Source organism: Bombus affinis, chromosome 7, assembly GCF_024516045.1.
Source record: "Bombus affinis isolate iyBomAffi1 chromosome 7, iyBomAffi1.2, whole genome shotgun sequence".
In the NCBI taxonomy this organism is placed as follows: domain Eukaryota; kingdom Metazoa; phylum Arthropoda; class Insecta; order Hymenoptera; family Apidae; genus Bombus; species Bombus affinis.
In genome coordinates, this window is record NC_066350.1 from 9890220 (window position 1) to 9915608 (window position 25389).

Here is a 25389-nt window from a genome sequence, read left to right on the forward strand (position 1 = left end):
CTCGCTGCGTGATCACCGGAAAGTTCCGGTCTGTCAAGGGTACAAATAAATTTTTGGACAATGTCCCGTTCGAATGTCCCAGGGAACATAGCAGACACGTAAAGATCACGCGAAATGAACGCACGCGTTCGATAATTCAAGCCACGTGGCGATTTGAAGATCCAAGAAATTCGAGGGCTGTAGCGCCGAGTGGCAGATTGTAGGGAAAAACGAATCGCATATAAAAGTATACATAAAAGAAAAAGTCGTGGAAATTTTTCAAACGACTGTACGGTGGTAGAACGAAGATTGGTCAAAAGTAAAGCCGGGGAACAAAGTAAATCGACTTCCATTTGACCGGACACATCAAATCGAATTTCTCCGTTTCTGTATCGATTCAATCACGGCCGCAATATAATATTCACGAACGGGCAGATTCCGTCAAATGTCTCTGGGTCTTGCGGTGTAGCACCTGGAAATGGTTTTCTATGGAGGTCGGTCGATCCACTGTCCGGACCTAGATAGGGTTAGCTATCAGGCTTTACGATTGACCGAATCGTAAAGCCGTCCTTCCTGAAGCGGGATACGATCAACCTACCAACCGATATTTGATTCTTGATCGTATAAGCCGAGAGCAAGGTCGTCGGTGCAGCAAATTCTGAGCAAATGTGCCGTTAATTCTCTGCCCGTTTGCCTGCGTAACCCCTTCAGCGTCATTTCCTCCTAACTGTGGTCATTACACCGTCTTCCACTTGATACCTCATCTTCCTGCTGGCTCGAGGGCCAAAATTCAGGCCACCGATATTTCATTTCGTTCTGTTCGATACACCTAACCGACCTGATTAATCCTCTTTCTTCGACCGAGCTTTCCTCGATGGGGAACTTTTTAACGTTTCTTGGTTGTTCGTAGGGCGATCGTAACGTTTCAGGGTGATTTCCCCCCGTTCTTTATAATTTAGCGATACACAGTTCTACATTTGTTCGGAGTTTCTTACGCGATCGCAGTAAAAATCCTTGAACAGGGAATAGAACAGCGTAGCTGAAGAAGTATCGTTCGCGGAATACGTTAAACCGTGCAAGAAATATAATCCTAGTTTCCATATAATACGCAGCGAGTAGTATTAAAGGATCAAATTTATAATTCGACTTTCTTCCATAAACTTGGATATTTAGTCAAGAGCGATACAACGGCAGAGTGGCTTTGGCTTTGTCTTTCCACGTTCTTGTCCTTCTTCGATATTTCCCCCCGTCTTTTTGTATCTCCTTTCGTATTCAAGATATTTTCCTTCCTGTTGTTTCAAGCTTCTATGGTACTCCTTCCGCCTGTTTCTTACAAAAGTCGTTGTAAAGAATCGACACTGCCGGGCAAAGATCGGAGTCGGAGAATAGAGAAAATCCACGGGAAAATGATAGTAAGAGAGGTATGAAAGAAGGAAGGAAACAATAGAGCACAGAGGGAGATGTTTCGTTTGCAACGGAAGGTTGGACGAAGAAATCGATTGTTCATTCACTGCCGCTCCGTCGAGAGAGGAAGCTTAAGTGGTTTTTGCATGGCCGAATCAAGGTTTAAGCGTGTCAAAACTTTTTAACGAGCTCGTTAGGGACCTACCAATGGCGAAAAATTAATTATCACTGAAAGGACGATGTTCTTTCAGTCTCGCGCCTTTCTCGTTCTTCTCTTTCTCTGCGAACTTTTGCGCGACAGTTTCCATCGGATACTTCTAGACGATCGGACAACGAAAACTCGTTATCTTCGTAGAACACCGGGCCCGGACTGACATTTTTTATTCCTGTATTTTCCACCTTTATCTCAAAACGTTGACGAATTAAGGCCACGTTTTTTACTGCACGACGTAAAACAGGATACAACGGGAAATAACCGTATAAAGATATGGGAATGCCGACGTTTCGGTTATGAGATAATAACGAATACAAGGCAGACAAGGAAACACACAGGATCTCGCAAACAAACGGTGGAAAATAAAGTACGATCCAACGACTTTCGCAACGATGCCGCGCTCCGTCAAATTTTGTATCCCGCTGGAGAACGATTGATTTATTCGATTGATAGGTAATCAGCCATTATCAAATCTGCGGAACGACAATCTAATCAAGCTCCGACCGGAATTTACTGCACGTACCATCCTGAAATGCCAATAAACCAAGCCGCGTTTACGATTTCAACGTGTGCTTTGCACTTGATTGCCTTCTACGCGCTGTGTGAATCACCAACGAGCGCTGCCCTTTGTTACTTGTAAATTGGCGAATCGATGCACTCGATTTACAGCAGCACGTTTACTTGAACGATCTGCTTGTATCGCATTGACTTTCAGCCGCGGTCTCGCTCTATCGCCGTTACCCTTGTTACCACGAGCCTTGTAATTGGTAATACGTACACAGTCTCGTAACTGCCGGTACAACTGCAGAAAAGGATAATCCTATACGAACGTATAAGTTGAAAATATGGAATACAACTTTTACATACGAAGATTTGTTCTCGAGAAAATTGATTCTATGATTGAAATACTTAAACGTATTCGCCTCGTACGTATGCATCGAATCTGTTTCTCGGCTTACAGGATCTCCCTATGGGTTTATATCTCCGTTTATGTTTATATTTATCGCGTTGAATAAAATGGAAGACACGATGAAACAGAATGTTCACGTACGATAAATTTGATTGTTGAAATTGTTGAAAATAATATTCCGTGGAATACCGCTCTTTGTGCCGACAAAAATTCGTCCGTATCCTTCCTAACGCGTTGTGAAAACAATCGTCTCTTTAATATTTTCAATACATTTCAGTCTTCTATATTGAATTTAATATTTTCAATATTGTCCGATATTTGCAATTTTTTCAGACTGCGTAAACAAAGATCGGACGCAATTAGAACGATCGTAGCAATAAAATGTTTTATTTTCATAGGAGGGGAAAAAGGATGGTATTGCTGAGTGAAGAAAAACAGGTGAGCTTGATGAGTTAAACAACGACCGTATTTCGATTTGCCGTCGATTTATTTCTGGTATCGGTAACGTTTGAAATGTTAGGATATACTCACGAGGCTGGCGCTTCGTTGATCTTGACTACTTGCACACGAATGATCGTTAAATCGATCGATACGAAACAAGTCTTACGATTGTTTTTTCTTCTTTTTCTTGCGTTTCATTTTAGATCAGAACATAAATGGCATAAGTTTGAAACGACGCGCAGGTTTACATAAAATTAACGATCAGATGGATTGCGGTGGCACGAGGGAAGTTGATAGTACGTCTTCGACTTGTTTTTATCGCTCTTCGCGTTTCTTTCTTTCTTTTTTGCTCCATGCTCGTTCGTTTTTTAAAATCTGGCTATATTAAAAGTTTAGTGTAAAAACATCGTTAAGAAAGGATATTTATTCGGTGCGTTAGTTAGAATATACGAGCCTTAATGTGTCGGTTACAATGAATTGAGACGCGTTCGAAAAAAGTCAATTGTGATGATAACGCATCGACGCGCACGTCGACGTCAACTTCGATCGTGCAAAATCGTAGGAAAGTTCTCTCGTGGCGTGCGCCACGAAGCGCACCCGTTGACTTTGTCAACGTTCTTCTTTTTTTTTTTTTTTTAGGCTCCCTCGAGCATAACTTCGAATCTAGTTCCCTCCGTGACAGTCTGATCAAACCGGCCATTAAAATCTTTCAAACCGAGGCGAACGCTACTCGATGAAACGTAAGTTCTCCATTCTTTCTTAACCGAAATTTTATCTAATTCGTTCTCTTTGATATCCACGTTTTCGTTTTTGATCTCGTCACGATTCAATCTTCTCTCGATGAAATTACGTCTGGTCGGTTTGCTCTATAGGAGGGTCAATATGTTCATCGACTTCAGGTACCATATGTACAAACATCGTTAGTTCTCTTTCTCTCGTACACGCATACGCACACGCACGCACAATAGAACACATCGAAGCAGTCATCCACTCGAATAGTAATAGTCACCGTCGTGTGACGATCGGTGTCAGTCGTTCGCGAGATCGATCGTTATGTGTACATATTTATACATAATATAATTATTATATTGACTAGAACGCGCGGTTTTGGTTCCAGCATCGACGAAAATATCGTTGAGTGCAAATTAAACACATCGATTATGGCTGATCTTAAATCTTTAAACGTTCGACACACAAGAATACGTGTCTTGGTCTTCAAAAGTCGTAAAGACGCTTGTCCTTTTATACAGACGCGTACATCGTTATCTCGCAACAAGCCATTCGTTCTGCTATAAAGGAAGAAACGTCGTTCCACCATGACGAAATACAATCGCGCGATCGAGCTCTTCTACCCTTTTACCAGTCGCTTCACTCGACATTGTCTGCGAATACTCGTGTCTCGCGACTCGGGAATCTTCCAAGGAAATCGAGTTTGCCTATTTACTTACGTTCGCGTCCGAGAGTCGCGGATGGCACGGGGAAAAAGATCAAAAGAGCGAAGAGTCGAGGAGCTCGAATCGTCGTAAGCTGGTGCGAGGTTTCACGAGCTGGAACACTTCGAAACACTTGCTGCTGCGACGATTGTTTCGTTGCTTACGCTATTGCTCCCTTTCTTCCTTTTTCCAACCGTCGACCATCCTCGTAGCTGATTCGCAGTGGCTAAGGACCCATCAGTCGTTTCATGTTGTAACGGCAGTAATCTCGACCGATTATATCCTCGTACGGAATTTCCTCTTCCAAGGGTTCGATGCCATCCGCGGCCATGTCGTCTCGAACCTGCAAACAGAGACACCCTGTTTCCATTTCGATTTCGATTTCGTCAGCGATAACTGAGAGAACATAGAAAAAGGAACGAAGGATGAAACGATTGACTTTTACGTTGTTGTCCATGTAGCGGCATAACGTAAGAAATTAAATATTACATGGTTTTAAGCAACGTGGAAGCAAATTTTCTCGAGTAAATGGAAGTTTTTTGCTGCTCGCGTAAACTCGATATCGTCGATCCCGGAGAAACAGTCAATCAATTTTCACGGTGCTTCGAGTCGGTGAAAGGCGGAGCAGCCGAAAGGAGGCGAACGTTAAAGAAGGAAGGCAGGGAAGGAAAATGTAATCGTGGTCGTAGGGTGCGCATGGCGTTGCAAATATTCTGAGGAAAAATCACGGTCGGGGCACGATCGTCGGTCGAGAAGAAAAAGGGAATGCGGGAGAAGGTGTATAGTGAAAGCCGAGGATGCCGAGGGAAAAAGTTCGCGGTGCACGTATTTCGTGCGACTCTGTACAGCCACCATCAATTTTCGGTAAGCCCATTAACCTTCCACGGCCATTACAGTCCAGCCGAAGCTTTCGGCCGTGGTAGCGCTCGGCGAACGCGTTACCGATGTTCACAACTTTTTTTTCACCTACACCCCCTGTCTCTTTCCCTCTCTTTTTTAAAAATTTATTTTCTCTATTCAGCATCCTCGTGTTTTTGCCTTTTAATCGTTTAACGGCAATCGTTCGTTCGAACGAGGTCTGCGCGTTTCCATCGAGAGGAGGCCCTTTCCAACAACGCGATCGCTGTTTCATTTTGTAGGTCAACGTGATATTATCCTTTAACCGATCTGCCCGTGAACGGAATCTACGAGAACGTAAAGGATAAAAATAAAGATACTACAACCGGTAACGTCACCGAGGCTGTAAAATACCGAGATTCTTATTTATTTCGTGCCAACCACCGTTCTGTGTCTTTTGTATTTGTTCTCGAGTATTTTGCTCGAATAAATTTCGAATAAACGGGACAAAAAATGAAGCGATATCTATTGTTCGTCGAGGATTCAAAAAGTCGGAAAGAAAATGACTTTCCAGTGTACACTCCATTTCAATTGCCCTAATCAAATCTAGTTTTGTCGTCGGTCTCGTGGTTCGTATCTTGCGCTGCACCGTTATAAAGCATCGTTCGTCCACGTTACGAACGCGCTTCGGTCGTAATACACGGTCGTTTTTTCATGGTCCGCGTACGTTTTATCTTTAAATTGAATTCTCTCCCTCGTCGGGGCACGACCACGAAACGTTCGCCGTCGTGGACCACTCCGTAGAATTGTCGGGGAAATTAAAATGTTAATGGACGACGAAACGATTCGTAGGTAGGGGCCAGGACCCGTTTCGTCGAAGTTATCGTTCATAAATTCAGAATGTTTTTAATCAAACGCGCCTCGTCCTCGTATTTCTTTACCTTCGACCGATGGTAATAGGCTCTCTTATTATATTTCTGAACAGGCTGAAACGTATCGTCGATGGTCCGCTGACTTACGATCTTCGAGATCGTAAGCCGTGCGCGCGATAACGCACTAAACGTCGTATATTTTTAACGTGTTAGACGATTTTATCGATTTAGAAGGAGAAACGTTGCCCGGTGGTTACATGAAAATGTATCAAGGGGCGCGAAGGCTTTCTCGTAATTATCCAACCGCACTTAACTTGTTCTTATTTGATCGTCCTCTGTCAGAATTCGTTACGTCGCGTCGCTGCCAGCTAGTTTGCTCTTAATTCTCCTTCAGACTTTATCTCGCCGATGTCTCGAAGCTTCTTGTTTCGGGAAACAACTGTGTTTCACACCTCGATTCTCGGGATGCAATTAACGAGAGACAATGCCGCCCGTAAAGCAATCGCGTCTCAGAACCAGTCTCCATTTCCGACCACCTTCTTCGCGTGGTGTTCATATCGTAAACGATACGTCTGCAGCTGCGTTTCTTCGTCTTTCTAAGAATTCTAAGGTACAACAGATACGGAAGATCGACGTAATCCCGAATTTTGTGCTCGCCCCAGAGGAACAACGTTGAGATTCAATTCCACCGACAGTGTTTCGTACGTCGGTCGTGTCCCCAGATGTACGGTAGACCCGTCTATTGTTTTAACAATTACGACAATTCTCGCTTTCGGTAACGAACAGTCCGAAATCCGGTGGATTCTACGTGGAGAAACATCTATTCGCAACAAAGAGCAGAGAATTAAAATTGTTCAAACCATTGTCGTTTGTGACATGCTTGGTAACACAGCGAGAGATAGATATAGGTACGTACTTAAAGGATGAAGCTTGTTTCGTTTTGTACGTCGATGTATGAATTAACGTCACCTGTCAGGTCCAAGGAGCTGCATTCGTAGGTAACCGTGTTCTAACGAAACACGAGTGATCGTTCTGCTGGAAACCGTGCTTCATTGTGCGGATAATTTGCTTTTCCCGGAGTCTAGTACAAATTTCCGCGAGCGAAACGTTTAATTGGATCGATGGAAACTCTCATCTTTCCCCTTCATGAATCTCGTCGAAAAGCAAGCGATTCGTTTCGCTTCGTTCGCCGAGGTAAAATCGTTTGTCAGTTTTCAACGTATCGCCCTGACTCTACCACCGTGTTCCACGTTACTTTTGCGTATTAACGAAATCCGCTTTGGCCAGTGTTTCGTTGTGTGGACGGGGAGAGGATCGCGATTAAATTATCGTTATAATTTCAGTGACGGCCACGTCGAGGGTTGTCAAATAACCGACACTATTTGTACGCGTAATTTCCCGCATTACACGCTTTTGTGTAATTCCACTAATGTTCTGTTAAAACATACTCCGGTACACGTTGTTCATACAGCGAATTAGTTTACTTTGGGCTTTTCCGTTATGCGAGGACTCTACGATGCAGTAGCGAAACGTAGAGAACGCGATACGACGTCAAAAGAACGGCAGAGATACGCCATGGAAAAGCGATTCTACCTGTCACGTCGGGACGTTCTACGAATTATTTATCTTCTACTCGTTTGCTTGTCGCACGTAAAAAACTGTATGTGACTCGTTACTCGATATTATAAATTACAAATGATAGATAGAGCCTCGATGTTTATGTAGATTCATATTTTTATAAATAAAATTAAGGAAGTGGTGAACCTGCGTACAAGTTTCAACTGGAAATGTACAAACACCGAGAATATCACTGAATTATGGAAGAGAAATAAATCTCGTTGGTACATGTGACAAATTTGACAGCTTTCACGAACGACGCGATCGAAATTCCTAAATAAGCTTCGGAGAAATCGTTATTTTCTCTCGGTCATGCTATTTCTAAATTTCTCTGCAAATAACCCTGATCGCAAATTTGTCGGTTTTCTGCCTTGCTTTCCTCCGTCGATCGTTTCTTTATCTCTGAAACTCGGATAAACGTTATCGCGTGGCAGGGTAACGTATTAGAAAACGCAGGTAAAGAACATATGATCTCCGGCATACGCGATACGTACACGTGTGCGTGCACACGGTAAATCGGTACAAATCATAGAAGAGAGATGGTGGTTTTGGTAGGTGGAGAATCGAGCCAGCTGGTTCTGGGATTGGCAGGACTCCAAGAGAACAAAAATCGTCGGTGAGTGTACGCGCGGTCCAGCCGTCTCTCTCGACGATGCACCGGCGAATGCATGATTTGTGTGCTTTATTAAATCCGATATTGGTCGACTCGGCTAACCTGGTTCAGGACCAACGGTTGTTTCGCGCCAGAGACCAGGCTACCACTCGGCTATCGTCCTACTGATTTTTCACTTCTGATTCCTTCGTATTTGGCGGTACGAGTCGGAGTAAGATACGTATCTTCGTTCGTAAGTATTAGGTCACTGACAGAGAATCGAGATAAATCTGACAGATCGTTGGAGCATTATTGTAGTATCGTGGACAAACAGGCCTAAGATATCGATCGAACCATAAACAATGTCGCGAGAGCCGAGGCGTCGTCGGGTCCATCAATGTGTCGTCGGTGCTTTCAAGTGAATAGTTTCGTAGAAAAGGCCTGCGTGATCCTAGCCACGGGTGTTTGCGGAACACATGCGTGGTGGGGCGAAAAAAGACAAAGGGGTGCTAGCCCATGGGGTATTAGTTAAAAGTCGTACAGTGTTAGTTGAGAAATCAGAGAGAGTGAGTGCAGAAGCCGCAGAGGGTGTGAGTGAAGGAGCCGGAGAGCATGAATCGGGAAGTTGAGAGCCGAGTATGATAAGACGTACGACGATATTGTAATCAGTTCGTTGTATTGGGTATTGCTTGTTAAACCAAAACATCATTACTTGTCCTTACTCTAAGTCCCATTAGGTTACTACATCACTAAAATCTTTAGGAATTGCCAGCTAGTTTGGAATGTTTCGTGTCTTTATTCGGTCGCATACTAAAAATGGTTCTGAAATTAGATTTTAGCTTATCAATTGGGTCGGCAACTAAGTGATTGCGGATTTTGTCAATACCACCTAATGACATAATCCGCGATCAATTAGTTGCCGACCCAATAGGTGCTTCGTGTCAAAGGGTTCCAATGAGGTTTAGATCAAAGAAACGCATATATGTGTCAGTGTCTTCGAAATTTAGATCAATTATTGTTGTATCGTGCTCATACTTATGGGTATATATAAAATGATTTTATCGTAGAACGTTTACCTTCTCTACCGCTTTGAACACACGAATGAGATTCAGGCCTGCTAACTTCTGAATGTCCTTTTCCAACCATCCACGCGCCAATAGTTCTGCGAATAACTCCGGATACTTGCTAACGTCTTCCAAGCCTGCCGGTGTCCTGAAAAGGATAGATCGTAACGCAGTTTCGTGAAAATCTTCATCGATTGATAACACTAGAATTACCAAACTTAGGTTTGTTTGTTTCTATAATTCACATTAATAATATGTAAAAGGTTATGGCAAAATTAATATTAACTTCCATTGCGATGAAATTATCATTATACATATGTAGGTATTAATTTACATTATACAATAGGATGTCGTTTATTCGAGTAGATTATGGTAGAAGATAATTCGGATAATCGAATAGTTCTGATAATTAATACAAGTACCCTAATTATCCCCTTTAACTATTTCTATCGGTTTTAAATAATAGAAATCGATGGCTGGAGAATTAAAATCGGACACGCGTGTACGTTTTGTCTATGTTCTATATTGCATTCAATTGTTCCTTCTTTGGCTCGTGAAATTTATTCTGAATATAAAAAGGAAACGATTGCATACGTTATAAGAATTTATTTTCCATCGTTAGCTTAGACAGCAGAAATTGAATTGTGAATTTGTATATTCAAAACCATGCATCCATTTGTTCGTACACAAAGTTTAAATAAACGACGATATATTGTACCATACACTATACATTTGAATCATAATCATGCTTAGATGTACAATATAAACCGGTCGATAATTTTAATGTTAATATCTTCGTCGACGTTCAATCGTCGCTCGATTAATACATTGCATTCTTGTGACGGAATTCAATATCGGCTTTTCCTTTTTACGGCTCGCGTTAAATCAACATTCGATAAAAGGCTTTTCCTCATCGGCGGTAGACGGAAAGTTCGTACAAGCCCGGAGATCACTATTTACATAAATATTTCCACGCGATAAAATAGGGTTTTAATGAACCGAGGTAAGCGCGGCGAGAGTTTAAATTAGAAAACTGCTTGAAACTTTTATAAGAGGCCGGCATACTTCACGTTCTCCATATTACTACAGTAATTTTACCGCCGCGTAATTCTTAGGAGGAAGTTTAATCTATTACGCCGGTCCTGGACGAATAATCCTTTTCACGTTTAATGCGCGAGCGAGCGTACACGCCGAGAAAACTCGCGATAACCTTTGTTCATAATGCATGAGTACGGGGCAGGCCTCTTAACGCGTATAAAAATTCACTTGCGAAAGAATTAGCAACTTCTTTCTGCGATTTTCCGCAATAAGTATGTGTACATGTATATATAAATATATATATATGTACATTTGCACACGCACACATATACTTTTTCTCAGTAAGGTTATTCGATTTCTGGCTTCGCTTGTACACACTTTTCGCTCGTATTCGATTACACGTGGCGCGAGAACATTAATAACGTTAAGATAAAAGCGAAGGAATTCCGAACGTCACCGGTGCTAGTTTTTCATTCGAAACAAAGCTGTTACGACGGAAATCCGAAGAACGGTAACGAGCTTGTCGGGAGAAGGAGCTGCCCTCCTCCAAATTACAATTCTCCTCGGGCGGTTTATTCCTCATTACTTTAATTACTATAGAGCCAGGGCCGGATGATAGCGCGGCTCGTTGGCTGGCGCAGAGCGAGAAACGTCAGGGGGCGATTTCGCTCTTTAGGAGCCTCGTCCGCCTAGCGATCCGAACGTGAAAATGTGCTACGAGGTCGAGCTCTCCTAACTCGTTTCTTTTTATAACGACTTGGGATGATGAGCGCAGATGAGCCGCCGGGCAGATAATAAAAATTAACGATTACACGTATTTTCGTTTCCGATTATTACTACGTAATTAAGGTCGGTAAAAGTAAGTTCTTGAATCTCCCGAAATCGATCGATTCCCCTATTTTAATACCCTCTACCACGTGCATACAATTTTTTGCAGGTTTCATGCCCGAGCTATTCATACGTTTTATCTTTTCAATTCGGCGTAAAAACGTTTTGTGACGGTGGCCTTCTTTTTTTTTTACGTTTTAATTAAATGTATGTTTAACGACGAAATCGTTAAAACGCGACGGTTGGCTCGTTTTTCGTTCGCAATATTACAGCGCTACGGTAACTTAGCAATTAAACCGCGTTATCTGGGTCGTTGTGAAGCGGAATTGGAACAGCGTTACGTCTTCCACTGCTTCTTTTATAATTCCCTGTCGATATCCTCGTTACGATCGAACGCATATCGACGATTGCCTTTGTTGACTGTCCCTTCGGCTACGTTGGTAGCCAAAAATAAATAAATTGATGCGCGTGGTTCGAAATGGCAGAGACGTGACAGAAGGCTTGCTAACTAATTTCGTTATGGTCGATGGCACAGCGTCGACGCGACGTGACGCACGCAGCAGATATTCACGGCGAATTAGAGGAATGACGAGCGAGTAGAGCGTTAAAAGGGATCAGTCTGAATTTCGACGTTCTCATTACGCGCGTCATAACGAGCGGCAGAGAAGGACCGACCGACAACGAGCGTTGCAGAACCGTTGAAAGCTACCTGCTGACAATGTCGGTACAACAAGAGCGGTTAGAGACTTATTCATAGCGCGTCATATCGCGGCTGAAACTGGCAGTTATGTAGCTGTATACTGTGTACAGACATCGACTGTCTGCGGTCACGAGCGTTGTTTCAATCTCGGAAATTTCCAAATCGAGTGCGTCCGTCATTACGAGACGACCGTGAACGAGCACACGGGGCCGACGTCGTGGACGTGGCGCTATCGTTTCCCAGGGAAATACGTTTCCCTCGTTGCCCGGTATCAGCCACCGTTATCAATGCCTCTGGCGCACGAGTATTATCGATATTAGCCGTCAGTAGAACAGGTACCGGTACTCGATTACGATATGAAATTTTTCATCGGCTCGATCCACGATAGAATCATTTTACCAGTTCCTACTTCTCATTCTCCTCTCTCCGTTTTTTATACTTTCTTTTTTGTTCTACCGTTTCTTTTTTCATTTTTCTAATCAAGCAACGAATAACAATTACGCACACCGCTGGTGATTGGTAATCGACCACGGCGATAAAGAAAGGAAAGTACTAGGCGTGATAAAATATTAGCCGTAGAAAATTGAACCACGGAGATTTATCGGAGTCGTATGGGACGCGTTGCGCCCACTTCATCGCACTACCGACGACTAACCGTGAACGCGAGTATCGCTACGATTCGCGAAATTTCCAATTCTGCGCGCCTTTCCGCCACAAAGGATTGCGATCGTGTTGGAGAAGAGGAAACGGCGGCTATAAGCGAGATTGGAACTGATTCGCACGATTTCCGGGATACGGGACGAGCCGATATCATGACGCAAAATACAGGCAAGCAGAACGTTACGAAAAGAAGGAAATTCGACAAAGCCAGCGTTCACGGTGGACGCCAGGACTGTATCACGGTCATCTTTTTTCATTCTTCCGTGTTGTATGGACGACGACTGACGTCGAAACCAAAAATCCTATTCGACCCAGAAGATACATTTCGTCCAGCCGATCTGACAGTGATTTATAGGAGAGAATGAAAGGCGGAAAGAGGAAAAAGCAGCGGCTGCAATGGAAGAAACGTCGAAGAGATCGATACTCCGCCAAAACGAGCGGTCGCGAAAGAAGAAAAATACATTCGGCACCGATCCGTTTCTGCCTCCTGTTTTCCGTTTTCCTTTCCCGATATCGATGCTAATTACGTCGATTGCGGGATTATTGGACAGTATAATTGATGGTAATTATCAGATTTAGCACAATTATGCTGGATTCCATTTGCTCGCTTGCTGTTTATCTCTCATCGGTATCAATTCGTCAGCGAATAAAAATTCGCGGTTATCTCGATGCACGCTATAAAACGTGTTTTCAAAATGGAAGTTTGACGTTATTCTGTAACTCGTCCATTGTTTGTTGTCATCAAACTACCAAATCGTCGATCAATATTACCAAATCCCTTTTATACCATTCATTATTCGCTAACTAGTCTGTTATTTGTTATCACCGAACTGTACGGGATCGTCCATCAATATTACCGAAGCTCTTTTTTATTGTCGATAAATTAAAGTCCGGCGTCAGAAATAAAACGTTTTATACGCGAATGACAAATCATCTTCAAAGAGGTTCGTATCGAAAAATTCATGACAGGAATGTTCGTAAAATCACGGAAACCGACGTAATTTCGACGTTTTCCATTTTTTGTTTTTTGCTTTTTCTTTTATTATCTTCCATTCAGCTATTCTTAGAAACCACGAACCGTGCGCAATTGTAGCTAATTATATCGTTGAAGTATAAGAGTTTCTTCGAGGCGATAAACTGATAGAAAGTAACTGCCTTTGATATTTGTATTAACGCAAGCAATACTTTACGTAAGCAGTAAATTATAATTAACAGTTTTTAATAGGCGTTTGAAATTTATATTGGGTTCGTTAAAGGGTAATTTGGTACAATTTATACTTTGTTGTTACAAATCGTCCGGTTATTTATGAATGGTAATAAAAGGGAAGAAGGGAACTGTTCGAATGTAAACGTTCGTGGGAAATTTAAATAGAACATCTATTTTTTTATGTTTCCCTACAGAGCACGAGAATCTTCAAAAGAGCCGAACGAGATTATATGTTTGAACGTCAGCCATGTAATTACTTTTTAATCGTGTTGTTACAGTGTTAATAAATATCTCTCATAGACCGCTATACGCTGGATGATTGAATATATATATATATATTTGTGTAGATATCGCAATTAATAACAAGGGCATGTGGGAACTCTGTTTGAACGTTACGGTGATATGAATTTTAACATTCTTTAAAAGCCTGCCTGTTAGCGTAATTAACAGAGAAGTATTGAATTCTGTCAATTTCGTATTTCCGTTTCACGTTCATCTATTACAGATTCAGCTGCTCTTCCTCGCTCAAATGAATAAATAAATACGTGCGTTTTGATCTACACGGCAGTGTCTTTTAACGTATCGATTATTCGACCAAAACCTGAATTATATACTGGCTTTATTCCGTGGTAAACTTTAGGCTTTTCAAAAATATACTCAATCATTTTTTCATTGGTATTATTTTTCTGACAATCGAGAAAAGTCTCGCGATTAATTGGTCGCACTTATTTCAGTTTATTTAACTGGCTATCGATCGTTATTTCGTTAGCTTAGTTAAGAATGTTTGATAAGGTTATTGAATGTACCAAGGTAACGGCTTCTTTTGTTATTTATTCCAATTCCACAGGCTAACGAATCAGAACTTTTCAACAAAATATAATACTTTCGATACTTCGTTAAATTTCTACGGTTCATTATTATTCAATAGTCCAATTTTCTGGTCCAGTTAATAGTAGCCTTTTTCCTCTTAAATGTTGTAATCGATGAAGAAGTATAGAGACGCGAGGGACTAATTGTTTTAATCGATTTCGTATTTTCCAAACTATTAAACATACGTTCCAATTATTAATTCATTACATTTAGCTGTCTTACGGCTGCGCGAATGAAACACATTTTATTCTCAACCTATGTTCTCCATCCGAGGAATAATCGTAGCTACGAATTGCTCGAATTCTTGTTACGTAGCCCGATGAAATTTTTAATTTAATACTGTCGCTGGCGCGCGTAATATTAAGAATTTTTTGCGCCGCCGTGAAAAGGAGAAATCGTACATTATTTTCGTTCATTTCAACGCAAAGTTCTTCTTGAGATTCCTCTCGCCAACAGAAATCCGCGAAAAGCGTTATCCTCTGTCTCTTTTCTAGACAAATGGAGCGCATACGCGAGTTCAATTTTATGCTTCAGCTATCAAAGATTTTTCACCAGATAAACGCTACTTCGAAGTTATATAATTAAACCTTAATTGCTCACTCGACATACATTTGTTAATTATAATTATGTTATTTCATTGATATTTATCCATACTGTGGGTACACCAAGCTATGTCGTATTAACCTTTTATTGCCCAACTTAAATTCAAACACACGAACAAAAGAATTTCGTTGTCCAATTAATAATCGTTCGATCGTTCGCAGACAACTCGAGCGTTATCCGTATGCCAGAAGCGTTCGGTTCTCCCTGACAAAAGTACGAAAACGTTGTGGTTAAACGGGTTCGATCGATACCTTTTTCTTCTCGTTTGTTATTTTTTTGTTCTTCCCTCTGTCTTTTTTTTATAGTTCGACGTGCAAATCACGCTCCGCTTGCTTCGCGTTGTTTTTCAGTTCCCTCCAGCTGCGCGACTCCACACCCACGCGTGTTTTTCGCAACGGATTTGCGAAACCTGACAACTTTTTAGCATCTGCCATCCTTGCTCTTTCTTTCTGCCCCATTTCCCTGCTTTGTGCTTCTTTCTCTTTTTCGTTTGTTACGTCTTTCCCTTTCCCTTCCTCTCTCTCTCTCTCTCTCTCTCTTCCTCTCTGGTTTTTTTTTCGCGCAGCTTAATGGCGAGCTCTCTGATTCCAGCCTCGGGCAGGTATAATGCGTCACAGTCTCGCAAACAGGGTCGGCCGATAGTCGCGCGTTTCATCCGATCCTTTCGCGCCTTTGTTTCTCCAGCGACGATGAAACTCTGTTAAATACCTTCTACCGGCGAGTTATAACGCAAACAAAACGAGACGACGCGATAATAGAGCGCCGCGCCGTATCCCCGGCGAATCTACTTTTAGTCCGTCTGGAATATACCTAGCCGCTCGGCTGTTTCTGTTACAATTAACGTCGCCACGAGTTAAAACCGGCTAAGCAGAAATTAGCTGCGACGACAATTGACTGACGCGTCAATGTCCCGCTCGATCAATGGAATATCGAATATCCATATCGCTCGATATCATCGCTTCTTCCATCCCCTCGCACGTTGGCTCGCGCTCGTTTTAATGAAACAGGGGTTGCGTGAAACAATTTCTCGCAGAATAGTATTAACACGTTCACTGTTTAAATCGTTTTAGTCTTCATTCATACGTTTTATAGTATAATCGATCGTGTCATATTTTTTCTATTATTCTCCACCATTCTCTTTATAACGTTAGCGTATAGCGTTATAGTTTCATTCAAGAGAAAGTAGTTCAACAATTTTCTAGGAGATTTGAGTAAAGAGAAGGTTTCTAAGAAACCATACGTAACTTAGAATGGTTTGAGAAAAGACGTATTAAATATAATTTGTCTTAATTTTAATGCATTCTCTTCACAACAAATGAACACGCTTTTGTTCTATTGTATCAGTTTTATTCGACGCGTGTTTTATATAGTTTTCATTCAACACCGATTGTATCCATGCGTAAAATAACAATACATGGATGTAACGTAAAAAAATTTTGTCCGGATCACACGTGATGCGCCAAATGCCGAAGCAAACGTTGTGTATCATATACGATACATGGAACATTGGACGCGTTAAAATTATTTCCAACAAAACACGCAGAATCTCCTTAAGATGCTGCGCACGGTTAAGAACTGGCATACGGAAAACGGCTTGTACGGCTTACCCTCTTGGTATTACGCTTTTATGAGGCAGTGGTCAACACTTCGTGCGGACATAAAAAAAAGAACAGCACGTGCTTTATGGTAGCTACATGTTGGATCTCGTAAATCGCAACCGGTATAAGGGGAACGGCACCACGTGGCAAGAAATTACCACCTTTCGTCTTTTTTCTGACCCTAATTTCCTGTGTGTTCGTTAAAGCTCACACGTTTCTTGCACGTATTTTTCCATGTGACCTTATCACGATTTATCGCAAACGAGGGACTCTCCAGAGTCGACTACAATTTAAGTGCATTTTTATGAGTAACAAAAATGTAATGGGAATTCAACTGTAAATAAAAATTACACGAGATACTTACAGATTGATACCATCGTAGCCGGCGCCTATTCCTACGTGATCCACACCAGCCACCTTTCGCACGTGATCAATGTGAGCTGCAACAGATGAAAATAACGAATAACATTATCGAACCAATAGTATGTAGTTTCGTTCATACGTATAATACGTTTGATTTAATTCAGATATCCAAGGAGGAAATCTGTAATCTGCGTTATTTCATTTTCTGTGTTTATTCGTTTTACAAGATATTCTCTTGGAAGTGCACGGTCGTTTTCCCTAAAACCGGTTAACGCTAATTAGAAATTTAATCGATACGACCGATTTACGCCAAATGAAGCACGATTTTGTTTATACGAATTTGTCGAGGAACATATATCGATAAGGATTAATAAAATATCGATAATTTATTAATAATTGCAGTTCGTATAATAGAAATCCACTGATCCTCTCCGCTATCTACGAGATCTTTCGTTTGTACATGTAACAGAAGCTTACGTTTAATTGAGCGAATCGAACCGATAGCAATACATTTAATCGGGCATTAATTAAAATTTCGCTTGTATAAACAGAATGATACTACATCGTGGTTTGATATTGGAAAAAATATTCGATTTAAATATACAAAGAGGGAAGAACAATAAAATTTGATTTCTTCTCTTCAGCCTAATACCGCGAATCTCCGTTGCCCTGGAGTTTCTCTTACATCGATGTGGGACAACATATGTTACGACCATAAACTCTAAAATATTATCAATCGTGTTATACACCTCTGACAGTAAACCAACGCGTATTGTAGCCCAAAATAGCTTCTCGTATTTCTATCTTCAGCGAACTTAACCTCGATGCTCGCATACTCCGAATCCATTCGCAATCCTGAGAAGATTGGTTGAGCAAACATCGCGCGAGCTGTCTTGCTCGCGTTCTAAGTGCAAATGTCAGTTACACTTGGAGTTAAACGTAGCTTCGGGGTGTACTTGACGGGCAACGCATTATTCGAGGAACGCGTGGGCGATCACCGGCGAGTTATTATTAAGTGGCTGTAATTGTTGCGCTGTATTCTAGCGTGCTGCGAGCAGCGCGCAACGAGAAATCAATCATGAGAGTAATGTTGTCAATGGGCCAGCACGATCCGGCGTGCAACCGCGCCAACTAGCCAAATTATTGCTGCGAGTCTGTTCAACGCGGTGCTTCCCGTTTCGAAGCATAATTTTCTCGCTGTTTCTATCGTACGGAAATGAATCGTTGTTCGACTGCATGATCTTTATAGATATTATTATCGATTCGCTTCCGTGAACCCGTTATTTAAACACGTATGAATTTTCACGCGACAAGGTAGATCGTTGACGAAATAAAAGCTACATAGAGATAGGAAAGTATAAATGTAAAGATTTAACGAAATTATCGCGCACTGAATTTGGTAAAATTTATGTATCGTTCAGGCTGATTGTTTTCAGGGTTCTGATACTCGTTCAGAATATTCATTTAGAAAAATTATTTGGAAAATAACTATATGACGCTATCTAGGAAAACGGAATTTGCAAAGGTCTTTCAGAACGTAAACGAATTGAATTTTCGTGCCATTTATCTTTTTTCTGTAGCATTTATTTTTTCTAACTTTAATCAGAAACGAAAGTAGGAAAATGGAATAAGTACACGCGCATAATAATTTTTCATCAGTAAAAGTCGACCTTAATTTCTCCAAGGATATCCACGTTTTCTTAGTATATACACCTGTAAATTCATTTTTTTTTATGAGTACAACTAGAGAAATGGAAGCTAAATAGGGATTTGTTTCACCGTCTAAATAATTTAACGAGTGCTACATTCTGGATATTTTGTATGTTTTTGCATACTATGCGCATATTTACATTTTTATGTATTATAATTTTCCGTAATTGCGCACGTCTGTAGTCCAGTTGTTAACAATTGTAAAAGAAAAGAGACTAAGTTTTAGGGTAATGTTACATTAACATACTGTTTAAAATAACTAGAGCATCATTTTGTATCTATACATTTTTCTTTATGACTGTTTTAAAGAATCAAGTATTAACATTTCTACACGATTATTCCATAAATCTGTACTTTGACTTTTACTTTCCAAATTCACGACATTACAAAACAATTTTTATTTAAATCGTTGCAATTTAATTGGACGATTTCGTTCCTCTGTTCGTTACCGTCATTTCTCATTTCGTCAAATTTTATCGAAACTCATCGAAGTCACGAATTCCTTTTATCCTCGTCGACGCCTTTGTCCATGTCCTCGACGAATCAAAGGCGGTGGAACGAATAAAAAGAAATCTGTGACGAAAACGAGCGAATGAAATTCGTAACTCCTGAAGGGAAAGCTCGCTGCAATCGTGATGTTATTCCGTTTGAAGCTCTTTTTACCAGCATCGGGTTGGCTCGCCGATATTCGCCTCCTGCTGAATGCATTTGGTATTCTCAATGCCAAAGTGCGAAGGTTAACAGGTCTCTGCGTAAAACCGGCAATACTCGGCATTTTGTGGCATGTGGGAAATCGCGTATAAAAGCAAAGCAGCTGAAAGCAAGAAAGGGACATCGCGGTGCGCGTATTTCGAATCGCTCGACGGTCTCGAAATTTTCATCGAGCGTGGCACAGTACGCGAAATTATGCAGCGGAAGAAACGCCGAAGTGTGGGCTGAGGTCGAGCACCGTGGATTCGTTTAACATAATAACGAGCTGGAGAGCGTGGCGATAATTGGCCAGGAAGGTCGCGGAATTGCAACATCGTTTAACGGAATGGGACGCGTTCCATTCTGCCACGTGCGTACGTCTTACCGTTCGCAATGGAAATGCGATGAGCGTGGAAAACTGTATCGTTTGGGCCACACGGGGAACAGAAGGTGATGGGGAGCCAAGGAAATGCCAAGTTGCATGCTGTTCGCGTTGAAATTCTAAAGTTTTCCACATTCGCGTGTCCCATGAATCACAAAGGGTTCGCAGATATGAAAGTGCAATTGCCCGTTGCCTACTCGGCACGGTCGCGTTCGATGAAGATTTTTTTTTTCGTAGCGCGCTCGTAACTATGTCGAGGTGGAACAGGCTGCTGCATAAATTCGCCCACGCCCCGGTATATTTCATTTCTACGTATAAAGGCGAAGTTTATTCAAAGCGTCGGTCGTTTGCGCCGGCTACCCGAAACTCGTACGGCAATATGCTTCGACGTTGCTCTCCTCGACTGCGACCACGTTCAATAGTATCAACCTGTACAAATTCGATCGTCTATATCCCTTTGTGATAGGCGACATATTTGAAAATTGGCCTGTTACGGGACATATTTGAAAATTGACCGGTCTCGATCGAAGAGATTGCGGAGATATTTTCTGGAAAAGTAATTGACGGCTCGTGCGAAACAATTCAATTTGTTTACATATTTTCACGTTTTTCACAGTTTCTCTCGCACCTACTACCGTAGAATATTATGAAATCGAGTATCGTTTGAGTACGTACGTGTACTTGTGAAATCGACTCTTCTATATGGAGAAAGTGTCATGGATTAAGAATATGTAATTTTAAAGTATTTCATACTTGTATTTTTATTGGCATATACTTGGTAGGAGAGGTGTACTGAGGTTGTAAATTAAAATATCGATCGGTGTGACATCAATTGATATAGACACGCCCAGAGGCTTATACGTCTTATAGAAGCAATGTGAATTTCAAAAGTCATTCAGGAATTTAATTACTATCAATTAATCAAATCGATTACTTTTTTATACGTACATGTAGGGTATAAGGAAAAAAGAACTCTGAATTAACGCTGTATGGTCCTGAACGATATCATGAGTTTCTTAATCCTCGTACATGTTTTGAGTTATTGTTTCCTTTCTCCAAACATGTGCAAACTTTAATAGCCGTTCGATTTTACGACTTCGTCATATTAGGTTGACCGAAAAGTTTCTTTCGTTTTATGAGGAAATAACAGACGTATGACGTTTTTTATTTTATAATATTTCGTCGAATTACGTACGACCCATTTTATTCTGTTGAGATAAACACCGTGACATTTCACAGACTTGGTTTCACGTTTGTACGAAGGCGCACTGTTGTAAAAAACACGTTTGCGAAAGAAAGACACTTTTCGGACAGCCTAATATATCTTCCACTAACAGTAAGAGACTTCAATAACTTTCGCCATTTCGTTCATCATCAAGCTTTTACAAAACGATTCTCTATGTGGCATTTGTAAGATTCGAAGATGATAGAACGGCGAAAGGCGCGGATTAGCTGGAGGAAACCATATTAACGCGCGAGAGAAAGAGAAAAAGAACAATTTCAACGCGATTCCAGCGTCCCTTTCAATTAGCTTTTATCCTAGAATATGGAACGGTGATCGTGCTGCTGGTTCGCAGTTACGCGGAATAAAGGCCGAAGGTAATCTTGATTGGAGCGGAAAAAGGGGAAGAATTAGTCGAGTAACGTTATCAGTTCAAACAAAGGCGATATTATACTGGATGTGAACGTAGAAACATAACGTTCAAACGTGCTAATGGCTACTTAACAATTATCCAACAACGTCTGTAATCGTTTGCAAAAGTGATACTCGATATGAATAAAAAGGCACAACGTTCAAGGATGCTATTCGGTATCTAAGCATTGATAAGTTATCTAGCAGCGACTGAAATCACGTGTACCGTTAACGTGTGAATACTTGGCAAAGGAATTACGCCATTTTCAAAATTGATATCTCCGGCGCTGTAAGCTGGGTCCTTATGGCAGATACGTTTCTACGTTTCGTCAGCATTGCAGTTAGCTGGGTCAGAGGTTGCAATATGAGAGACTGATGGTGTATGGTGGACGATATCTAGCGTCAACCTGCTATTTAACTCTTTACGACCTGACGTTACTTTGTAGTATCGTTCACATTGAAATATTGTTACGAAGCAAATATGCTTGGAACATAGCTAAAATTTACGTACGTACATCTAAATATGTACAATGTGGATATTATATTTGGCGGGAGTTAAAGAATTCGCGTTTCTCTTACCGGCTACGTCTTCCAGAGTCGATTTCTCGCCACAGCTGATAAAATGAGGATAGAAGGATACCATAACTATACCATCAGTCTGCGCCTGTAACAAAGAAGAATGGAGAAGTTCGTTCGTTACTTTTCGTAACATTTCATAATTACGGAATTGAAGCTTAATAAAGACAAATTAATTTCAGCGAGGTGAATTCTTGCAAATGTATATCTCTTTACGATATATGTATATTGTTGTAATTGATTTTTAACGAAAATAAAATATATAAAAAAGAAAGGGATTTCCAATAATATACATTATTAATTGGTAGACTTTTTAATAATCTATATGAATTTTATCGCATATTTGATGAAATTGAAAAAGAACGGAAGAATTTTCAAAGAACGAACTCTACTCCATATATTATGTTTGCACACGTTGATCAATATTTTAATTTCATGGAAGCAGGTTGCCTTTGACCTTTTTTTGCCTTTCTCGATTTTCTCTACGAATTTTCCGAACAACTCCACGCATCCAGGAAATTGGTAATTTAATTGTAAACGAGAAGTTAGCTTTTCTTCTTCGATTAACAGGCTTAATATCGCGAGAACGATGAGGAGAATAGTTGTAACTTACCAAACGTTTCAGCGCATGGTCAGGCACATTTCGCGAGGAATTGCAAAGGGCGTGAGCGCTGCTATGGCTGAAAATAACAGGCGCCTTCGACGTCTTCATGGCGACCAGCATCGTGGGCACGGAAACGTGCGACAGATCCACCATCATTCCGAGTCGATTCATCTCGAGGACGATACTCTGGAAACGTTCGGTCGGTGGGATATAATTGGGATAAGTTTCGAGTATCGCGAGGACGGAGATTTTTCTCTCCGTTTTTTTTCTTTTTCCTTCTTTTACCGCGATAATGGTACTCGAGTTCGCGAAGCGTAGTTTCGCTCTTAAGTAGTTTCAAAGATATCCGAGGATGCCGCATTAAAATCGATCAGTTCGTTTCTCGGATTTACCGACTGCTTTCAGAATCGAAAAGTCCGGATTAACGCCGCTTAACTGGTCGAAACGAGTCGATTATTCGAAAGGAAATGGTCAGGTGAATGGAAGAACGCGCACAGAGTCGAAATAGGCAATGCATTTCCGCTAATTTTGACGATCATAGGCACCTAAGAAAGCTTTTCTACGCGCAATATACAGGACATCTTTATTAAAGTAGGATGATAAAAGAATTTCAGTAGAGAGTTAGTTAGTTAGTTAGTTAAAATATCGCTACCGTTTTCTATGTTAAGAAATAGATACTTTATTGTACGAACTTACGCGTTTATAAGTTTTATATAAATAAATATGTCTCTCTTGTAGGACGACTCTCGTAGATGACTGTATATCGTTCATCTGACGAACATTAGGAATTTTTAGCATTTGTCATGTTTATAGATTTAGTGGGAGGGTAAGTGGTGAAAGATGAAATATCTGTACGCTATACTTATATCCCTATATCTTCAACTATAGCCTACCTGGCGCCGATCTGATGATTCTATAGTCGTATAAACTAAAATAAATAATTCTGGTATTCGCAACTATCTCATGGAAAAGAATTCCACATAAAATTTGCATCCTTCCTCACTGAGAAGATCTTCCCTTTTTCAGTTATATCCTTTCAGCGTTCGATACAAAAAGATTAAGCTTGGAAAGTTAAACATCGATCGCCTGACAAATGAAAAGTTGCCTTCGGATGCGAATGCTCGCTACTCCTTTGTAGCATGCTCACGTGTGATCCGTGACACTTATTGCAACGGTCGATCAGTCAGATTGAACGACAGTTCCTTGGACACTTTGTTTCCGAGGAATTCCAATCTGGAAACGTGGAACACGAAATTCATAGTTTCATACTTGCCGGGTTTCAGATATGTTACTTTCTTCTATATCGGTATTTTAACCGCGTCTCGTTTACGTTATTTGTTCTAGTTGCTTCGGCAATCACCGTTATAGATTCGTCCTAATAACCGTTTACACACGGTAACAAGCCGGTTTTGCAAAAAGTTTGTAGGAAGTCGGGTCTAGAAGACCGTATTTTTCTCGCAGATAAGAGATTTCCAATATGTTCTATCAAGAAATCTGCTGTCACGGCGGGGGAGATATCGTTCTTGATATCTGACGTCAGACTTCCGAGATACGGTTACTAATAGAAAATTCGATTTCACCAGTTGACACTTGTCAGTTCCGGCGGAACAAAAAGGAACGGCCACTGTGTGACTTCTTTCCCGAACGTACACTTGGCGTTCGTTGCCGCGAACAATTGTTCTTTTCATTCGAAGACGGAGCGTTCCGTGTTTGCACGTACAAATAAAATACAACGGAATTGGCGCACGATCGATAAATACCGAAGGGTTACGAAAGTCTCGTGGTTTGTTCTCATTGACAATCGTCCGACAACAATTGGGGGAACAATTCATTCTCTTCCGTGGGTATATGAAGGTCTGCCAGAAATAGAGTTATCGTTCGCGTTCTAAGAACTCTTGCGCCGTTCCGGGGAACGTCTCATCCATTAAACGTAGATGCTTTGTTAAATCAGCGCCGTCATGGGTTGAATCTCTCAAGATCCCTGTTTATCTCGTTTTTCGTCTGAAACTACATAGCTCGTCTCTCGTTTCCGTTGCTTTCTCGTCTCGACGTGGAATACGCCGTTTTCATAACGAAGACCGGTTCTCATATTGCTGGTTCCCCTTCATTTGCGTCTCTGTATCTTTTGTTCGGCGTAACGTCATCGTTTCCAACGTATTCGAGGGAAATTAGCCGGGAGACGAATTTATCGTTAACTGCAGCGGCCATTATCACGAAATTAGCGAAGTTGCAGTATCTTTCGGGACGAAGTAGTCGTCGTTAGACTCACACAGTTATCTCATGAATCCGGAGGATTTCTCCGCACCATCTTCGGGGCGGAATGCCCGCACCCGTTAAACGAGGATGCTTCATTAAAGTAACAACGCGATAAACTTCACTCTTCGGGATTGCTTCGCCACCCCTCGTCTTCTCCCTCCACTCTTTTTCTTAAGCATGATTTCACTGACTTGGCACACACATTCCCTCTCTTCGGATCGTTTTGTTTTCTTAGCCGGAACGCGACGCGAAATCTCGCTTTGGGACTTTCTTCCGGTTTTCTCGTGGAGATTTTAGCGTCAGTCTTC

The 25389-nt window shown here is 41.3% G+C and overlaps 1 protein-coding gene across 7 annotated transcripts in view; it reads right to left on the reverse strand.

The window, feature by feature from the left end:
* Nucleotides 1-2975: 2975 nt before the first annotated feature.
* LOC126918634 (dipeptidase 1) overlaps nucleotides 2976-25389 on the reverse strand; it is a 237515-nt gene continuing 215101 nt past the window's right edge. For all 7 annotated transcript variants that reach the window (XM_050726738.1, XM_050726744.1, XM_050726740.1 and 4 more), the window contains 5 exons: nucleotides 22835-23011; nucleotides 22225-22309; nucleotides 17232-17307; nucleotides 9376-9511; nucleotides 2976-4724 (listed from right to left, as the gene is read on the reverse strand). In XM_050726738.1, the coding sequence (XP_050582695.1) occupies nucleotides 4608-4724; nucleotides 9376-9511; nucleotides 17232-17307; nucleotides 22225-22309; nucleotides 22835-23011 (591 nt within the window). In that variant the 3' untranslated portion in view covers nucleotides 2976-4607. The remainder of the gene's footprint in view (nucleotides 4725-9375; nucleotides 9512-17231; nucleotides 17308-22224; nucleotides 22310-22834; nucleotides 23012-25389) is intronic.